Below are 20,054 nucleotides of genomic sequence, written 5' to 3'. Positions count from 1 at the left end.
GTGACTTAAAAAAACCTAATATATTTTATTGATTTGGTTTCCTTATCTCAAAATGTAGTCAATAAAATTACCTGCCTGCCTCCTAAGGTTTCTAAATGTCTTAAGGTCAGTTAAATATTGAATAAATTTCAGAATTATAATTGGCTTTAGAGAGAAAACTCATAGCCTTTGAATTTTACTGTTTACTTTCAAATATGTTTCATATGGATACAGGTTTCTTTATGAATATTCAAGAAGACATCCAGAGTTGGCAGTTCCAGTGATTTTAAGAGTGGATTCAGTGTATCAAAAGTTATTGGAAAAATGCTGTAAATTAGAAAATCCTCTGGAATGCTATGGCCATGGGGTAAATGCCTTTTTATTGTTCAACCTGTTACTAGTAAGTGATTACAAGCACAGGAAAAAATACAGTTCTGTTAGTAGTGCCATACTTTCGTAAGATGATTATACATGTTCTGGCTAATTTCACTACACATGGACTATCACTGTCATCTAAACCAAAGGCCACATCATCATACCACAGTGACTCTCTGTGCAAGTCACTGTCTTATAGATTCTGTATGTCCTGGAAGCTTCGCTACGCAATCTCCTGTTTAAAGTGAATGTCTGGTACCGTAGCAGGTAGCATGACAGCACAGCCTGTTGGGAAGGTCAACTATTTCTACCAAGCAGGCCTGGAAACTGTTCCTATTTCTGTCCAGAAATCATACTGTTCATAGGCAGCAGCTCCTGTTATGCGCTTGACATGAAAAATACAGGTGATTACAAATCTGATTGTTCGATTGTTTTTGGGGGGTTATCAGGAAACAGGCTTTTGTTCTAACCAATGGCTTACATACATGTATTTATAGAGTGTGGGGTGGGGGGTGAGAGTGGAGGGTGAAGGGAATCTCTTGACCTGTCTGGGCATGAGCAGGTCCACTTAGCATCCTCCTGTTCACAGAGAGAAGGATAAATGAAAGTGATTTAGTCTCCTATAGGTTAGCACCCTCTGGTGGCATCACCAGCAGACCGCCACAATAATCATTATGGTAATAACACCTAAGGAAACATGGATGTTTAGAGTTAACACAGCAAATTTATACCCAGTGTTCTATTTGGTACTCATAAAGGCTTGGTATCAGGTAATGCCAGAATTGCTAACAACATTTTATAGATGAGAGCATTGAATTTCAGAGGATTCAAATGACTTGCCCAATGCCATACAGGCAGTAAGGACAGGGCTGAGGCTTAAATCCAGGCAAACAGTTTACATGTCTGGCAACATTTCCCTACAACAAACACCACCTATCAGGATCAGGGGGACTTGGTTTGGTGCTCCTACCAAAGTATTCAGCCTGCAGGGTCATGTGTATCTTCCCACCAGAATTAATTTGTTTGGTCAAAAACTCTGAATTTACAGTAATCGCTGAGAATTCCCTTTGATTGATTTAATGTGGATTTCTGCAGTATTTTACTATATTCAAGGCTGCATGTTTTTATTACACCACCACTTCTTAATACGTGTCCATATTTCTTTATCTCTATATCTTTTTCTCTATATTTGCTGTTTATGTAAAAAGACAGTATTATTAAAAATAACCAGTAAACACGCACACACACTGACCAATTAAACTTAGATCTATAAACTACCGTTAATAATCTCTTTTTGGTTTGATGAATGATTTGCCATATACTTGTAAAATATACTATTTAATCACAATGAGTTTTTATCATGGAAAACTGAATATTAATTTCACTGTCCCACTTTTTCCCCACAAAATACACGGCAATTCCTGTTTTAGCAAAATGTGTTTTTCATGATTTGTTAACTCAGTAAGTAAATAAAGCCCTGGGTTTAGGAAAACAGCTACATTAAATTCTTATAGAAGATGGTTTTGCAATCTTACCTGAGATACATTGTTAAAATGATAGATAAACAGTGATTATCTTTATTTTTCAGAAAGAGATGTTCCAAAGAGTGGTTCATGAAAGCCACGAGCATGTTAAAAATCATTGTGATTTACGTGAGAAATTAGGAGATAGTAACTTCCACAACAGGTATGCTTGTAAGATATTGTCCAGATTTATACTTGTTTAGTGAGCTTTTGCTAACTCCTGATTCTGGGAGTTTCAAAGAGTCTATAGCCAACCTTAAAATCTCAGAGGCTAAGGGACAACATCAGTTCAGAATTAACCTAGCTATCTTTGTCTTGATAAGATAGATGTCCATTTAACGTTTCCTCTGTTTTCCAGGCCAGATTCCAGATCTCAGTCAATGTCCAGAGGCTAAGGAGCCAAGCAGGCCCTGGCTGCCTTTCTGCAATCTCACAGGGGCTCCCTCCCACACACCTGGACATTTAGCTTAGGGCTTTGCCTGCAATTTTGAGTCAAAGCTACAACAGAGATCTAATGTAGGGTCCCTGTGTCCATTTCAAATCAGGTCCATATGGCAAATTTAGTATTGTCACCACTGAGAGTACAGATGAATGGATACCTTAGTTAATTGCCAGAGGGAACACACACAACTTCTTATGTGCAGAGAGACTGGTAAATCCCACTGTATTTCAAAGATTAATACATCAAAAAGCAAAAGCCAATTTTTAGGAGTCTTTAGAATCACACTGCAATAGTCTATGTAGAAAAGGATTATTGAGGCAAAGTTCAGTTCGACATAGTGTCCCATAGTATTATTGATCTTAAATTAAATGTCCAGAATAATAAATCCAGAAAAAATTGTTCTTGTTCCAGAGAGAATATGTGGCTTATTACTTTTCTTTTATGTTGTGTTCAACTGCTAATGTCTACTTTAAGGATTAGATCTCTGGTTCTCAAACTTTAGAATTGCCTAGAGGACTTGTTAAATACAGCCCCACCCCAAGAGTTTCTGATTCCTAAGTCTGGGATGGGACCTGGAAGTTTGGGCTTCTACCAAGTTCCCAGGAGTGCTGATACAGCTGGTCCAGGAGCCACAATTTGAGAACCACTGGATTAGGTTGACTGTTTCATTGGATGTTATAGCTAAATCCGTCCCCCAACTCCATTATAATATAAATGCAAGAATCATCTCTGATTTTTTTGTTCTCAAATCCAAGTCTGTAGAGTCTTTCTCTTTAAAATCTCTCTTTACATCTCTTAATTCCCACCACCACTCTCCTAGTTCAGGCTACCACCATCTCTCACCTAAATGACTGGAATGACCTTCAGATTTTTTCTTCACTCACATTGCCATGTACCCACCTCCAATCCATTCTTTATACAATAACCATGATTATGTTAAAAACATTGTAAATCTAATTCTGTTACTAACCTATCTTTCCTCTCCTTTCTACAGCTACCCCCCAATCAAGGGGGCAAAAAAAAATCAGATTCAATGACTCCCAAAAGGTTCTCCTTCCACTTTCATTCCCCTCAACCCAGCTCATTTTTAGTTATTGTCAGATCTCAGCTCACATATCATTTCCTCCAGGCCTGTCCAATTTCCCTGTGCACTTACATTCTATGCGCACCTACAGCACTCTGTACTCCTCTCACTCCGCCAAGTGTATTTGTCTCTTTCCGACTAGAGTGTGATCCCTAGTGATTGTTTCCTGATCATTGCTGTAGTGCCTACTCTTTCACATTGTAGACAACCAATAACAGCTTGAATGGTCTATGCATATACTTATTTTGGAACCTGTTCACATCTGATTTTGAAGCAATCCATAGTTATCCTTGATAAGTAAAAAAAAGATAGATTAGTGTGGAGCAAAATTTTTGTAGGTTATTTTTCCCTGAAGACAATAATTACTGAAGTCTTCAGAGTCTGACAAGACCAAGTTATTCAAATTATATTCCTAAAGATACAGTTTTAACAGAAACAAGTTGAAAACTGTTACGGATCTTCACATGTCTCCACATTGTACATGAAAGAGATTGATATTTTTCCAAATGTTACATATTGAGAGGAAAAAAATGTATAAAGCTAAATCTTCCCAGTAAACAGAAACAGAAAAATAGGATTTTACTGAATACCGGTGTAATTAGGGGGCATAGTACTAATCTTCCACATAAATAAGGTCACATGAAAGCAAGAGAGAAAACTCCCAAAGTGACAGTGTTTCTTTGAAGAACCCTTCTCTTGGTAACATGGTTAACATTACTGTGTGTGAGGTTGGAAGAGAATGCCAGGTATATTGAATAAGCCACTGGGCTATTGGAACAAGGACTAAAAGGATAGAATTAAACCCAGTTTAATGCCATGTTCAACTTCAACCAGAGACAGATATTGAGGAAAACTCTGTAGAATTCGTCATTCTAGGCACACAGTCATTGTAAGAGGAACTTATCCTTTCAGGCTCCTGGTCCATTATACTAAGAAAGCCCCACAGCTATCTGCTCAAGAGTTGGTTATGTTCACAGAGAACATGGCGGCTGCCACCACCAAATGTTGCCCTCTGAGTGATGAACAGCAGCAGTTTGTCTGCATGGAGGACGCGGTAAGCACATCCTTGACTTCATGTTTACCTGTTCTTGAAGTTCTAATTTCTAACCCTCAGCAAGCAATCTCATGTCAGGATACATCTATGACCTATCCATAGAGCCTAATAATTCTGTCCCTTATGTTTATCAGTTGATTAAAGGATATAATAAAAGACAGAGATGAGCAGCCAGATATAGAGATTCATAGGGTGAACTCAAGTTGAGGATGATAGGACAAGGGAAGCCAAGTCTCAGAACTAGGCTGCACCTGACTCTTCCTTTCCCCCAAACAGTGAAATCAAGGCTCTAGGGCAGCCATGGGCAAACTATGGCCCGCGGGCCAGATCCGGCCCATTTGAAATGAATAAAACTGAAGAAGAAAAAAAGACCGTACCCTTTTATGTAATGATGTTTACTTTGAATTTATATTAGTTCACACAAACACTCCATCCATGCTTTTGTTCCGGCCCTCCGGTCCAGTTTAAGAACCCATTGTGGCCCTCGAGTCAAAAAGTTTGCCCACCCCTTCTCTAGGGTATGAGAATACTTAAATATAACCTTGTTTTCTGTGGGTAAGAAATAACAACCGCAAACCTAATTGCTCTTATTTTACTTCTATTCTGGGAAAGGCTAAGCTAATTCTTGGAGCTTTATGCAGAAGACATGAGACACAGCCTATCAATGCTGGTGTGGGTCACTGTTGTGATGATTCCTATGCCTTCAGAAAGCTATGCTTTGATGATCTGCACATTGATGGAACCTATATTTCTCCACTTTTATCCTGTGACCAAATAATCAGCCTTAAAGAGGACTTATGCAAAGCTCAAGAGGAGGAAATCCAAATTGAAAAGCAAAAGTAAGAATTTTTGTTGGATTTGTTCATTACTGCCAACAAAGGAGCAGGTATAGAGAACCATAAAAAAGGTGCAGATATTAAGTGCTACATAATGAATGGAGCTGCTAACTATTATGTTAGGAGATCAAGTAGAATTGAGAATATTATGCAATTCTGCAATTGTGGCTATCATGGGTGCTGCCCAAACTTGATCAGAAAATGAGATTGAAGTCTATTAATCAGAAAATATTGACATAGAAGTACATAAAAATAGGGTTCCATGATCAAATAAGTTTTATCCTTGCTCTTCTCAGAAATGTATACTTTCCATTAACAATGGAAGTTGGAGAAGTCCTGCACTAATCTATTTAGCTTGTTCTAACTTATCATCATCTGGGCCATAGAATCTACTAAGGTTCTATAGGACCAAACTAAAAGGATATAGAAATAGACTTTACTTCTTGATAAGCAGAGTTGGAAAGGGCATGGATACAGAGAAATATAGACAATTGGGTCCATTTTTTTAATTAGTCTCATGTGAATTATTAATGTAGTTGTTGAAATTACAGACAATGATGAATGTCAAGATATGATGGAAAGTGAGGCAATTTATTGGGTCTGAGGCCATCAAAAATTAGGTGGCATGACTAAGCTTCTTATGTGTGACAGGAATAGATAGTGATGGGGGATATTATAAATTTGATGACATATACTTAGAAGAAACTATGGCTTTTAAAAGACATTGTAGGAGGGATATATTGGAAGTAGTAAAAGAAAACTAGGCGGTAAGTAAGTGGAGTTCAAGTAAAAATAGCCTTCTTTTTAGAGGCTTAGGGAAGCTGTTTCCTTTGGGGAGCCATGTTTTCCTATAGAGCAAGAAAGAGAAGTTAAGAAAAGGGGCTGTGGATATAGAGAGGTTTTTAAATGAGAAAGCCTAAAGTTACAAAGGAGACAGAGGATGACTTAGAGAGGGCCATAAGAGTAGGAGATGGGTCAGAGTAGGGATGTAGAAGCATCAGTATGATGACAGATAATCTAGGAGACTTAGACTTCTGACTGTGACTGAGGTGGCTGAGGCATGACCAGCTTAGCCTTAGAAATAGCACAAGCAGCATACACAAACCTGAGGCAGCTTCTCTTTCCCCTGGCTACTGAAAGCATGGTGATTAAGAGCTCACAAGTGACTGACGTTTCCCCAAATTCTCCCTATCCCATACACATGGATAGATGGAATGGAACACTTATGATCAGGCCTTAGAAAAGGGGCTATTTCTTTGCTGCTTCAGATAAAGAAATATCTTAGTGTCATCAATCATCCATCTCTTTACCCCACCCCACACTTAAGCCTAGAGCCAAGATATCCTCATGGTCCAGGCATTCTCCCTTAGAATGAATTCTGCTGCGGATGGATGTGATATTGAAAGCCTATTTGGCTTCAACAAAAGGTGACTGTTCTAGGAAAAGCCAAAGGGTGAAATTCTGGTTTCTCTAAGTCAGCAGGATGCATTGAAAGTCCTCTGAACCCTGACAGTGGGGCAGTTCCCATACAGTGCCCACCATACTTACTGCCCTTCTCACATGCCCCTGGTCCTCCTTGCTCTTTCTCCCCCAAGAGCATTCGAAGTGGTAGTTTATTTATAATTCATTTATTTATTTTAAGTCTTGCTTGTACAAGATATAAATATTATTAGTCCAACAATGTCAACTTGCCAAGTGAGGCTATGTTGCCTTGGGAATGAACACCTTCTCATGATCAGCAAGCACAAGGTTGTCACGTGTTCTGTTTTATCACAGTACTTGCAATTCAGTAGCCAGCTGACCTTTGAAGTCCTTTCTTCATTTATCAAGGTGACCTGATCACAAACTAGACTTTCAAACTTTCTAATAAGCACCCAAAGTACATTGTAACATTGAATTAACCATTCTTTCTTTAACCCAAGCTTGATGTAGAAATATGAGGAGAAAGAAGTCTATTTTAGTTCTAGAGTGCAGGCTTTCCTTTCTCTTGAGGAAATTCTCTGGACATAGATAGGCATCCCTTTATGTATGTCATCTCACTAAATTCTTACCACAAAATGTATGAGCTACGTGATGTTGTGACTTCATTTTAATTATGAGGAAACTGAGGCGGTGAAACTAAGACCTGATATGAGGTCCTGCACCAGGTAGCTAGGTTGCTGAGCTGGAATTTGCACCCAAGCAGTCTAGGTCAAAGAATATGTGCTTAACTGCCAACATCTAGCTATGAGTGTGCCCTAACCAAAGGGTTATAGTACTGGTTATTATTTGTAAAACATGGAACTCTTCATATAAGGGCTAGATAAGAAGTGTGAAGTATTAGGAAACATCCTTATTCCAGGGAATTCATTGTGTTCTCTGTATAATTAACACCAAGACAGTTATTATAGGCATTTCTGACCCATCTTGGGTAGATCCACATTGGGAGTCAAAGCCCAGGCTGGAAAAAACCCTCCCACTTCCCAGTATAGTGTCAAGGGCTCTCTCCATGGTCTCACCCTTATATAATTCTGGCTGGTCATAAAAGCATAAATTCATACACACACACACACACACACACACACACACACACACTACAACAAATGAACGGACAAACAAAAAACAAGGGAAGGGGCTTATGGAGGGAAAATAAAATATTCAGCAGGATAATAAAGGGAAAGTAGAAGTTGAAGTCATAGACTAAGATTGAGAAAATAAAAAGGAATAGGTGAAAGACTTTCAAGTCCAATTATGAAAAGTATTGAGTTGAAATGTGAAGATTTAAGACAGTATATAAAATGGTGCATAAATTTGATGAAAATAAAAGATTAATACCTTAGAAAGAAAAACTGAAAACAGGTTCATGGCATTGAAAACTAAAAATAAAATATCTAATCTAATAAAAGGGAAACATGCAAATTGACTGCACCTCCACTATGCCCCAAAGCCACGCCCACCAGCCAATCAGAGTGACTATAGGCAAATTAACCCAACCAAGATGGCGGCTGGCAGCCACAGAGCTGGAGCAATTAGGAGGCTTGGTTGCCCCGGCGATGGAGGAAGCCAAGCTTCCTGCCTGCCCTGGCTGGCTGTGGTCTCCGCAAAAGGCAACACAGTTTCAATTATAGAAGATAAATAAACCCCAGATACCTGCTTCCAGCCAGCCTCCACTGGAAGCTTGGGTGGCTGGGGGCTGTGGCCAGACTGAAAACAGCCATCAGCCCCTCATCCAGGATGGCCACATCCTCATGGGATGAGGGTCCCTGCTGGGGGTCTTGGCCAGCCTGCAAACAGCCATCAGCCCCTCACCCAGACTGGCCAGGCACCCCAATGAAGACCACCACACTGAAGGGGCTGTGTACAGCCTGAAAATGGCCCCCAGCCCCTCCCCCAGGCTGGCCAGGAACCTCAATAGGGACCCCCACACTGAAGGGTCTGTGGCCAGCCTGAAAACAGCCATCAGCCCCTCACCCAGGCTGGCCAGGCACCCCAGAGGCAACCCCTACCCTGAAGGGGGTGTGGCCAGCCTGAAAATGGCCCTCAGCACCTCACCCAGGATGGCCAGGCACCCCAGCGGGACCCCCACTGATCCAGGACACCCTTCAGGGCAAACCAGCTGGCCCCCACCCATGCACCAGGCCTCTATCCTATATAATAAAAGAGTAATATGCAAATTGACCCTAACAGCAGAATGACTGGGAATGACTGGTCACTATGACACACACTGACCACCAGGGGGCAGACGCTCAATGCAGGAGCTGCCCCCTGCTGGTCAGTGCACTCCCACAGGGGGAGCTCTGCTCAGCCACAAGCCAGGCTTATGGCTGCCAGTACAGCAGTGGTGGTGGGAGCCTCTCCCTCCTCCTCAGCAGCTCTAAGGATGTCTGACTACAGCTTAGGCCTGCTCCTTGCTGGCAAGTGGACATCCCCCGAGGGCTCCTGGGATGCCAGAGGGATGTCTGACTGCCAGCTTAGGCACAATTCCCCAGGGAGTGGGCCTAAGCCAACAGATGGTCATCCTCCTAGGGGTCCCAGACTGCGAGAGGGCACAGGCTGGGGACCCCTCCCTCCCCGAGTGCACAAATTTTTGTGCACTGGTGCCAGGAGCCAGTCCATCCTTGCTGTTTCAAGGGACCTGGCATATATGGCATACGGTTCTTAATATGTTTGCTCACCTTCTTGGCCCTGTGTTTTAACCAATGTCACCTCTCCGAGAAAGGTTGAATCCCCAGGTAGGGATTTTCCCCTGAAGTTAGGGAGGGAATAAAACCCCTCAACTAAGTGCCAGGCGGGTAATTAATCACTCATAGTTAAAATGAGCAATCATGCTTAAGCTACATAATCTTTACTCCCTGGAATGGAGATAAGAAACACCCTAACCTTTGTAATAGAGATTGATAGGATTGAATCAACTGGTATAAATACAGATGTAACCAGACAGAGTGAGACAGAATTCAGAAGACAGAAAGACACAGAACTTAGAACACAGGGCTTGGAAGACAGGACCAAGAGAGACAGAGCCTAGGCACAGAACCTACACAGAACGTTCTCTAGGGACAGAAGAACTTCACTGGCGAGAGCATGCCAGAGGATCCTGGACAGGGACTGGCCTCGGAGCCTGGAGGCAGAGCCTGGTGAGAGAGCATGGCAGGGGATCCTGGACTGAACCTGACTGCGGAGATTGGCAGGAGAGCCTGACTAGAACCTGGACAGAACCTGGCTGGAGAACCTAGCGAGGGAACATGGCCACAGAACCTGGCTGGAGATCTGAAGCAGAACCTCTCTGGAGATCCAGACCAGAACTTGGCTGGAGATCCTGGCTAGAGATCCTGGCTAGGCTGCTGATCAACTGAACACTGTCTCCGTGTCCTTCCTTCTTCACCGACTCCGTCTACGCCTTTGGGAACCCCTGGACCAGCTGGGGCAGGACCCCAGCACACTGGGCCTCTAGTCAACACTAATAAAAGAGAAAAATGGTAATTGGCGTACGACGATACCTTTTTCATTGGCTAATCAGGGCTATATGCAAATTAACTGCCAACTAAGATTGGCAGTTAACTGTCAACAAGATGGTGGTTAATTTGCATATGTAGGCACAATGCAGGGAGGCGAAAGGGAAAGCAGGAAGAAGCCCCTGCCACTGACAGTGATTGGAAACCCAGGGGGGAGCTAAGAGCTGGGGGGCAGGGCAAAGGCGGCCCTACGGCCGCCTTTGCCCTGCCCCCCAGCCATGATAGGAGAATCAGGTGCCTTTTCCGCCCTGGCCAGTGATAGCAGGAAGTAGGGGTGGAGCCAGCGATGGGAGCTGGGCACTGTTGAAGCTGGCAGTCCCAGGAGCTAGGGGCCCCTTGCCTGGGCCTAAAGCGAAGCCCACGATCGTGGGGTCGCTGCAGCTGTGAGTCCCCGCTGCCCGGGCCGGACGCCTCAGCCAGAGGCATCCTGCAGGGGCAGGGGTGGAGCCCGCGCAATCGCGGTGCACCCTGCTGCCACTGCAGGTCCCCGCTGCCCGGGCCCGATGCCTAGACCAGAGGCGTCAGGCCTGGGCAAGGGGCCGATCCTGCGATTGGAGGGTGATGGGGGTCAACGCTTGAGGGCTCCCAGTATGTGAGAAGGGGCAGGCTGGGCTGAGGGACACTCCCCCCACACACACCCAGTGCACGAATTTCGTGCACCGGGCCCCTAGTCCTATATAATAAAAGCCTAAACGACTGATTGCTATGACACACACTGACCACCAGGGGGAAGACGCTCAATGCAGGAGCTGCCCCCTGGTGGTCAGTGCACTCCCACAGGGGGAGCGCTGCTTAGCTAGAAACCAGGCTCATGGCTGGCAAGCACAGACGCAGTGGCAGGAGCCTCTACTGCCTTTGAGGCAGCACAAAAAGCAGTGAGCCTAGCAGTAAGGAGCAACAAGCAGGCAGGCAGTAAGGAGTGAGGGCTCCCGGACTGCGAGAGGGTGCAGGGATGGGCTGAGGAACTTTTGTGTACCGGGCTTCTAGTAATATATTAAAAAGGTAAATTAAACATTTTTAAACTAAAAGAATAGAAAGGATTAAAGGAAATATTTTTAAATAAAAACAGTCAGATTAAGAGAAATTGATCATAGTGGGGAAGAGCTGAAAAGGGCAGGAGAGGTAAGTCAACTGCAAGTTTATGACAAGTATGTGACATAGTTCTTTGTGGGGTCTAGCTTCCATGTGGCACAGAGTTCCAGCTATAGAAATGGCGGCCTTATATTTGTAATGCTGAAGAGAGCTAGCATGACATCCTGATACCCCTGCTCTGAGTCTCATTCCCAGACCTCTGCCTTCTTCTTCTCCTTTTTTTAAAGACAATAAGGCATTTTAATTATTTAGTGCCCATAGAAAATTGGAGTTCTTGAATGTTTAGCTTGTGACTTTATTTTATTTTATTTTTTCTGTAGTAAATAGATTCCTTTATTATTTTATAAAATTATTAGAGGCCCGGTGCACCAAAATTTGTGCACTGGTGGGGGGGTGTCCCTCAGCCCCACTTGTGCCCTCTCACAGTCTGGGACCCCTTGGGAGATAACGACCTGTTGGCTTAGGCCCACTCCCAGGTGGCAGAGGGCAGGCCCAATCCCTAGGTGCAGCCCTGGTCAGGCTCAGAGCAGGGCCGACTGGGGAGTTGGGGTGCCGCCTCCTGTCATGCACAGAGCAGGGTGGATCGGGAGGTTGCGATGCCACCCCCAGTCACACTCAGGGCCGACTGGGGGGTTGGGGCGCTGCCCCCTGTCACACTCAAGGCAGTGTCGATGGGGAGGTTGCGGCACCACCGCCTGTCACTCAGAGCAGGGCCAATCAGGGGATGGGGGGCTCACCCCTGTCACGCACAGAGCAGGGCCGATCAGGGGGTTGGGACACTCCCCCCTGTCACACTCAGGGCAGGGTCAATGGGGAGGTTGCGGCTCCACCCTGTCACACACAGAGCAGGGCAGATCAGGGGGTTGGGGAGCTCTCCCCTATCAGGCACAGCAGAGCAGCGAGCCTCCCAGCACTGGGATCAGCGGAGCTGCAAGGCCTCCTGGCCCCTGGAAGATTTAAGACAGTATATACAATGGTGCATAAATTTGATGAAAATAAAAGATTAATACCCTAGAAATAAAAAACTAAAAACAAGTTCATGGCATTGAAAATTAAAAATAAAATATCTAATCTAATAAAGGAGAAACATGCAAATTGTCTGCACCTCCCGGAGGCCTCATGCCTCCGCTTATCCCAGTGCTGGGAGGCCTTGCAGCTCCACTGATCCTGGTGCTGGGAGGCATATTACCCTTTTACTATATAGGAAAGAGGCCTGGTGCACGGGTGGGGGCTGGCTCGTTTGCCCTGAAGGGTGTCCTGGATCAGGTTGGAGGTCCCGCTTGGGTGCCTGGCCAGCCTGGATGAGGGGATGATGGCTGTTTGCAGCTGGTCACACACCCTTCAGGGTGGGGGTCCTCACTGGGTGCCTGGCCAGTCTGGGTGAGGGGCTGAGGGCCGTTTTCAGGCTGGCGGGTGACTGAAGCTCCCAACCTTTCCTTTATTGCTTTTTTTTAATTTTATTATTCTGGGATTTATTTACCTTCTATGGCTGTCACTGGAACTGAGAGCCGGCTTTAGCTCTGAGGCTCGGCTCTGGCTCTGAGACCTCGGCTGCTGAAAGCAGGTATCTGGATTTGTTTGGCTTCTATAATTGAAACACTGTTGCAACTCCAGCTCTGAGGCCCGGCTGGCTGAAAGCATGGGGTTTGTTTAGCTTATATAATTGCAACATTGTTTCTTAGAGTGCAAGCTCAGAGCCTAGCAGTAGCAGGTGAGGAACCTTGGCTTTCTCCTTCACTGGAGCAAGCAAGCCTCCTGTTCGCTTCAGCTGCCTGGCTGCTGGCCGCCATTTGGTTGGCAGTTAATTTGCATATCGCCCTGATTAGCCAATGGTAAGCATATCAGAGGTACAGTTAATTACCATGTTTGTCTATTATTAGATAGGATACATAAGCTAATTCTTTAGTTTAAAAGCATGTATCATTTTTTTCTTTCAGATGTACGGTATAGTGGCTAGATAATTATTTAATTTACAAAGTGTTTCCCCCAATATTTCCAGTACCCACCTGGCACCATACATAGTTATTATAATATTATGACTATATTCCCTATGCTGTACTTTACATCCCCATGGTTAGTTTGAAGCTAACAATTTCTACTTCTTAATCCCTTCACCTCTTTCACTTAGTCTCCCAAAACCCTCTCCTCTGGCAACCACAAGTCTGTTCTCTGTGTCTATGAGTGTTTCAATATTATTTGTTTGTTTTGTCTTTAGATTCCACATAGAAATACAATCATATGGTATTTGCCTTTCTCTGTCTTATTTCTCTTAACATAATACCCTCTAGGTCAATTCATGCTGTCATAAGTGGTAAGATTTCATTCTTTTTTATGACTGAGTAATATTCCCTTATATATATGTATCACTGTTTTATATGGAGTCTACTGATGGGCATGTGGGTTGCATCCTAGCTCGACTGTTGTAAATAATGCTATAATGAACATAGAGATACATATATTTTTTCAAATTAGTGGTTTGGATTTCTTTGGAAATATACCCAGAAATGGAATTGCTGGGTCATAAGGCATTTCCATTTTTAATTTTTTTGAGGAAACTCCATACTATTTTCCGCAGTGGCTGCACCAATTTGAATTCCCACCAACAGAGTATCAGGGTTCCCTTTACTCTACATCCTCACCAATACTTGTTTGTTGATTTACTGATGATAGTCTTTCTGACCAGTGTGAGGTGATATCCCATTGCGATTTTAATTGCATGTCTCTGATGATTAGTGATGTTGAGCATCTTTTCATATATCTATTGGTCGTCTGTATGTCCTTTTTAGGAAAATGTCAAGTGCACTTTTTAATTGTATTGTTTGTTATTTTGGTGTTGAGTTGTCTGAGTTTTCTAAATTTTGGATTATTAACATCCTTATTGGATGTATCATTGGAAAATGTTTTCTTCCAATTAGTAGATTCTCTTTTCTTTATTTTATGCTTTCCTTTGTTGTGCAAAACTTTTCAGCTCATTATCATCCTATTTATTTATTTATTTATTTTGTTTATTTCTTCTTGCCTGAGGAGATGTCAAAAATAATATTGCTAAGAGAGACGTCAGAGATTTTACTGCCTATGTTTTTTTTCTAAGACTTTTATGGTTTTGAGTCTTACATTTAAACCTTTACTCTATTTTGAGTTTATTCTTGTAGAAATCAGAGGTGCTTTTATTTTTGCAACTCATTTCTGATTCAGGCTCCTCAGCAACCTTGTGAAACAGAGACCATATGCAACAGAGATGCAGTTCAAACCAATTATTGTGGATTTTACTCAGCTGGTGAAGATGTGCTGCCAAGCAGAAAAACGTGAAACATGTTTCCAAGAAGAGGTATTTCTGTTTCCTTGTCTATTCTCTTAGCACTCTTAGGACTTATCAAAGTTGTTTTTTGTTTGTTTGTTTTTTTAAAAAACCCTCTTTTCTCCATTCCAATCTGTAGTGGATTAGGAAAAAAATCACAGTCTAGATCAGCAATTTTCAACCTTTTTCATCTCATGGCATATATAAAGTATTATTAAAATTCAGCAGCATATCAAAAAATATTTTTTTTTGCCTATGTGACCAAAAACAGGTAGAATTTTGATTGATTTACAAGAAAATAATAGTAGTTACTAATCCTTTTTGCTCTAACGTGACTTTTTTTTAAAAAGCAGTTGCCTATACTTGTATATAAGAATTTCTGGTCCAAAGAAATAACCACTCAGACACAACCTTATTATGCAACATGACCAATAAGATGCAGCTCTATTGTATGACCTACCTATTTATGGTTCAAGACAGGGCATTCATGCCTGATCAGAGTGGCTCAGTGATTGAGCATTGACCTTTGAGGCTGGAGGTCACTGTTTAATGCCTGGGTTGTGGGCTTAGTCCCCAGTAGGGGGCATGCAATGATTCTCTCTCATCATTTATGTTTCTCTCTCTCTACCTCTCCCTTCCTCTCTGAAATCAATACAAATATATTTAAAAAAAGAGACAGAGTATTCACATCAACAGCCATTGTTGTTTTGGCTATTATCATTTTTTAATTTGATAATCAGCAGTTCTCAATGTGTGGGTCGCGACCCCTTTGGCGGTCGAACGACCCTTTCACAGAGGTGGCCTAAGACCATCCTGCATATCAGATATTTACATTATGATTCATAACAGTAGCAACATTACAGTTATGAAGTAGCAACAAAAATAATTTTATGTTTGGGTCACAACATGAGGAACTGTATTTAAAGGGCCAGAAGGTTGAGAACCACTGAAAGGGAAAAGAGGTCAGTGTCCCTGACTAACTAGTCACTTATTGAATGTTTTAAAAATTCTGCAGCACACAGGTTGAAAATGGCTGATCTAGATCGACTGGTGTAATTGGGTTTAGGATATCTTAGGATATGTTAATATTTATATTTATTTGAGGAAACTAGGAGTGTTAGACATGATTAGAGATGAATACAGGGGTCATGCCACCAGATGCACTGGGGTTGTTTAGGATTGGGAGTGAGCAGAAGAAGGTGAATTGAAGACTTTGGTAATTGTAGAGAAATGGTGTCCTTGGAAATATAGAGAAATTTTAAAGAAATAATAGTTTAAAAATCTGTCTGAACAAACTGTAGTTTTGTTCTAGAAATTTTCAAGGCCACAATCAGCAAGAGTCACCAAATGTAATTTGGGGTTTAACTAGGAAATGTAAAGATTTTATTTTCTCAGTAGGCAGATCACTAGATTAGGGAATTGGAGAAAAGAAAGAGGAAAGAACAAATGCCAAATCAGAGTATCTCTCTGTGCACACACACCGAACTGCCTACCAGGAGACTGTTTTCAGTAATTAATGTAATTTCATATAGTTAACAAGTAAATGACTTTTCATAAGATGATAAAGTTGTGTGACTTAAATTTCATGGTGGCACAGAATATCCACGTAAATTAATAGAGAGGAGTTGGGACGGACTGCTCTTCCAGGGACATGACTTGAGGAGCAGAAACTCAGATACAGTAGCCAATAGTATCTATGCAGAAAAATGCAAGGATAAAGCTAAAAAATCATAATAAAGCAGCCTTTACAGTCAAAACTGTAAAACCAGCTGAGGCTGGTTAGGACTGGGGCTAAGTTTAGCAATGGCCCATGAAAATGTTTTTATAGGTAGCAATTTTCATGAATGCCTAGTTACCTTCAGTAGCCCTTTTCTACCTATTCAGCTATATTATGTGTGTTATATTAAAAGTCATATATCTAAAGTCAAGTAAAGAGTAGGCAAATTACAGCTCTCAGGCTAAATTGGTTCCAATTCCTGTTTATGTAAATACAGTTGTATTGGGACATGGCATGCCCATTTATTTACATAATGTCTACCACTGCTTTCTGTCTACAATAATAGAATTGAGTAGTTGCAGAATTAAGTTGTATCAGAAACTGTATAGCAACTGCAAAACCCTCCATATTTACTATCTGGCTGTTTACAGAAAAAAATTTGCTTTCCCCCAGACTAGCCGATACACAAAATGAAAATAATCACCTATACTCGAACTTATTTAGTTATTTTAAAGCCTCTTTACTTTTTTGTGAAGTATTCAGAAAACATGTCTCTACCTGAGTAACAACAAATAAACACTTTTGCAGAAGGGCATATGCCTGGGCATTCCCAAGAAAGTTTTCTTGCTCTTGAGTATGAATTGTGCTTGCTCCATCTATTTCATCATTAGCATGACAGCAAGATTTTTGTCTGCTTTTCCCCACACTTTTTTGCCTAATAGTAATGTCCAACCAAATAGTTGAAGAGCCCAAATATTTTTTGTTTCCCTCCCCTTCCTCTTCTATTTTCTTTTAGTGTTTCTTCCCAAACTAAAGGAGATAATAGAAATTATCTAAAAAAATATTATGTTAATTAAAATTTGTTAGAATTACTTCTAAAATGTTTATTATAGGTAACTATGCATCATCTCTAAAGTTTGGTCAAGTTTACTTTTGTATGTATTTTTTTTCTTTAAAAAAATTTTTTTTTATTGATTTCTAAGGACCAGGGAGAGGGAGAGAGATAGAAACATCAATTATGAAAGAGAATCATTTGATAGGCTGTATCCTGCACCCCCTCCACTGGGGACCAAGCCCACAACCCTGGCAAGTGCCCTGACCAGGAATCAAACTGTGACCTCTGAGTTCATAGGTCAATGCTCAACCATTGAGCCACACCGGCTGGGCTGTATGCATTTTTTGAAATGGTCACAAGGAAGATCAGGTTTCTGGGTCCTCATATTTTTAAATATTATTTTATCATATATTTGCACAGTATTTTTGATGCTATGTCAGTTGGGATTCTTTGGTTGTAAATAATAGGATCAAATTGTAGCTAACCTAAATAAAAATTAATTTATTGAAATGATAGTGGTGGCTTCAGGAATCTTTAGGAAGTTTAAAAAAATAGGCGGGGCAGCAGACAAGAGCCAAAGGAGCTCAGAATCAATGGCTCTCTGGTCTTCTAGTGCTGGTACACCTCTTCACTATTCTGAGCTCCTATTCTGAGCTCCTATTTCTACACTTTGGTATATCAGTTAATATCATACCAAAGGCTTTCCTTTGGTTTCCCAGAACTTCATCAATGTCTCTTACATTGATGTGGGATTGATAGGGCTTTATTCTTTAAGACTTTTTGTACATTTTTACTGTTATTGAATTGTAATTTTGGAAAAGATGAGAGACAACACATGTTAAAAGTATATTGGCAAATTATGTCCAAAGAGTTTCCAGATTGGAAAAAGGATTTAAAAGTATGTCCCAAAGGCTATGGAGAAATAAACTGGTAATGTCTACCCCAAAGTCTTAGGAAGGGTGACATGCTAGCTGTCTCCCAACGTGTCCAGCATTATGGGAAATCAAAGAATGGCTGATTTGGTCTCAGGGTAACATGTTTCCTCTTTCTTTTCTCTGTTATCTACATTCCATCAGAGAAGTCCAAATTTTGTATTTTAAAATCTTGCTTGTGCCTTATCTCAAAATGTGGAATTATCATCACTTCTTATCTCATTCTGGGCAGTCTTCATTATTATAGTAATCTTTTCCAGCACCTCCCTTCTTTTTTATCTTTACCAAAAAATTCTTCCCTCCTTCCCCAGCATTTGTTATCATAACAAATAAGAAACTATGGAATAAGTAAGGTCAGGAAAGACTGATATGTAGAAATATGAGTTTCCCCAATATTGTTAGATTCAGAGAAAATGAACAAGATTAAATATGAGAATCTTGAGGTTGCTTATAGCAAAGTTCTTACGCAGATTGATATAAAAGTCGTGGCTTACCAAAGAAATGACCATACTTAAACTCCAGAGGTATTTTTAAAAACAAGCATAAATAGATTCCAATCTCTCTAGATAATTCAGGTGTGGTGCTGTTTGAGGGCTGGAAGGAGGATTAAATTAATAGACTTCTAATATTTTCCACAGGATCCTAGGGGCTCTTAGAAGCGTAAGCCATTTATTGTGTGTGTGTGTGTGTGTGTGTGTGTGTGTGTGTGTGTGTGTGTGTATCTTAGCAGTGGAGTCCTAGTGATGATTTAGCTCAAAATTAGCCTAGAGCAGTTTTAAAATTCAATGAGAAGCTGATGTTGATTGTCCATTTTTGCCTTGCAGCAAAAGCATCCCATATTTTTTTTGGGAGGAGGCAGCAAATTTTTATTTATTATAGGTCTGGGGTCCTGAAAATGGGAGAAACATTGCAGTTAATTAAATCCTTAAGCTAAGGGACTGGTCCTGTGGGAAATTCTAAGACAGTGAGAAGCAGGCACTCAGAGCCCATCTCAGAAATGAAATAGGGAAGCCTTAAAGATGTTCTGTGTGGGGGTCAGAGCTATTTAAATGTTTTTGTTTGTTTTTCCCTCTCTCACAGATGTGCTTATTTCCTTTTTTCCTTAGGAGTCCAAACTGATAGAAAAGTGCCAGTCTCTCTTGGGAGGCTAAATGATTCCAGAAATGTCAGTGTAGGATGATTGCTGAGATCTGCATTTTGTTCTTCATGAATAATGAAACCCGTGTCTAATATTCAAACCAGCAATTATTTTTCAGCTACTCACAACATTGCTCAAGAACTCTAGCCAGTCTACACTGAATTCTCCTTTCCTACCCAGCAGAAAAATCTGCTTATTGTACAACCCGCTTTCATTCTCCATTCCCCCCATAATTTTTCTGCTTCTTAGAATCAGCAACAGAAATAGGAAGTCAAGGCATCTTTGAAGAGCCTCAGGTAGATGGAATGGGCTGCCGCATCCACTGGAAACTGGCTGCTAGGTTTTTAGAGTAAAATATATCCCAAATGCAACTGGAGCCTCTGTCTATACCACTTCTAAAAGTGATCATCAAAGAACTGAATGAAGTGTGCTTTGTAATAAACTTACTTTCATAATTATTTTGTCCTCCATCTTTACACTATATACATGATGCTGGATGGGTCCTACTATATTTAAATTAAATTGAGCTTTCAATGACAATTTATAATAGTCTTTTCCCCAGAAATCCTGGAATAAATGACATAAAGAACTTATCATGGACTTTTTAACTTTTCCAGATCTCTTTTTGTAAGAAAAAAAATAAGTTGAAATATTTTAGTGCTTACTAAATAAGTGAATTATTTCTACTAGAGAAAAAAATGTAGTTTTCATTATATTGCTCTTTACTTGATTCTAAATAGTTTTCTCACTCTAGTGAT

The 20,054-nt window shown here is 41.3% G+C and overlaps 1 protein-coding gene across 7 annotated transcripts in view; it reads left to right on the top strand.

The window, feature by feature from the left end:
- Nucleotides 1-19,732, top strand: part of LOC132218095 (alpha-fetoprotein-like) — a 39,588-nt gene extending 19,856 nt beyond the window's left edge. For all 7 annotated transcript variants that reach the window (XM_059668891.1, XM_059668840.1, XM_059668864.1 and 4 more), the window contains 6 exons: nucleotides 214-346; nucleotides 1,943-2,040; nucleotides 4,316-4,457; nucleotides 5,070-5,296; nucleotides 14,572-14,704; nucleotides 19,265-19,732. In XM_059668891.1, the coding sequence (XP_059524874.1) occupies nucleotides 214-346; nucleotides 1,943-2,040; nucleotides 4,316-4,457; nucleotides 5,070-5,296; nucleotides 14,572-14,704; nucleotides 19,265-19,309 (778 nt within the window). In that variant the 3' untranslated portion in view covers nucleotides 19,310-19,732. The remainder of the gene's footprint in view (nucleotides 1-213; nucleotides 347-1,942; nucleotides 2,041-4,315; nucleotides 4,458-5,069; nucleotides 5,297-14,571; nucleotides 14,705-19,264) is intronic.
- The last annotated feature ends 322 nt before the right edge of the window (nucleotides 19,733-20,054 follow it).

This window comes from Myotis daubentonii, chromosome 1 (assembly GCF_963259705.1).
Source record: "Myotis daubentonii chromosome 1, mMyoDau2.1, whole genome shotgun sequence".
Lineage (NCBI taxonomy): Eukaryota > Metazoa > Chordata > Mammalia > Chiroptera > Vespertilionidae > Myotis > Myotis daubentonii.
Note: the sequence above shows the minus strand (reverse complement) of the source record. Positions and strands in the feature narration are given on the sequence as shown.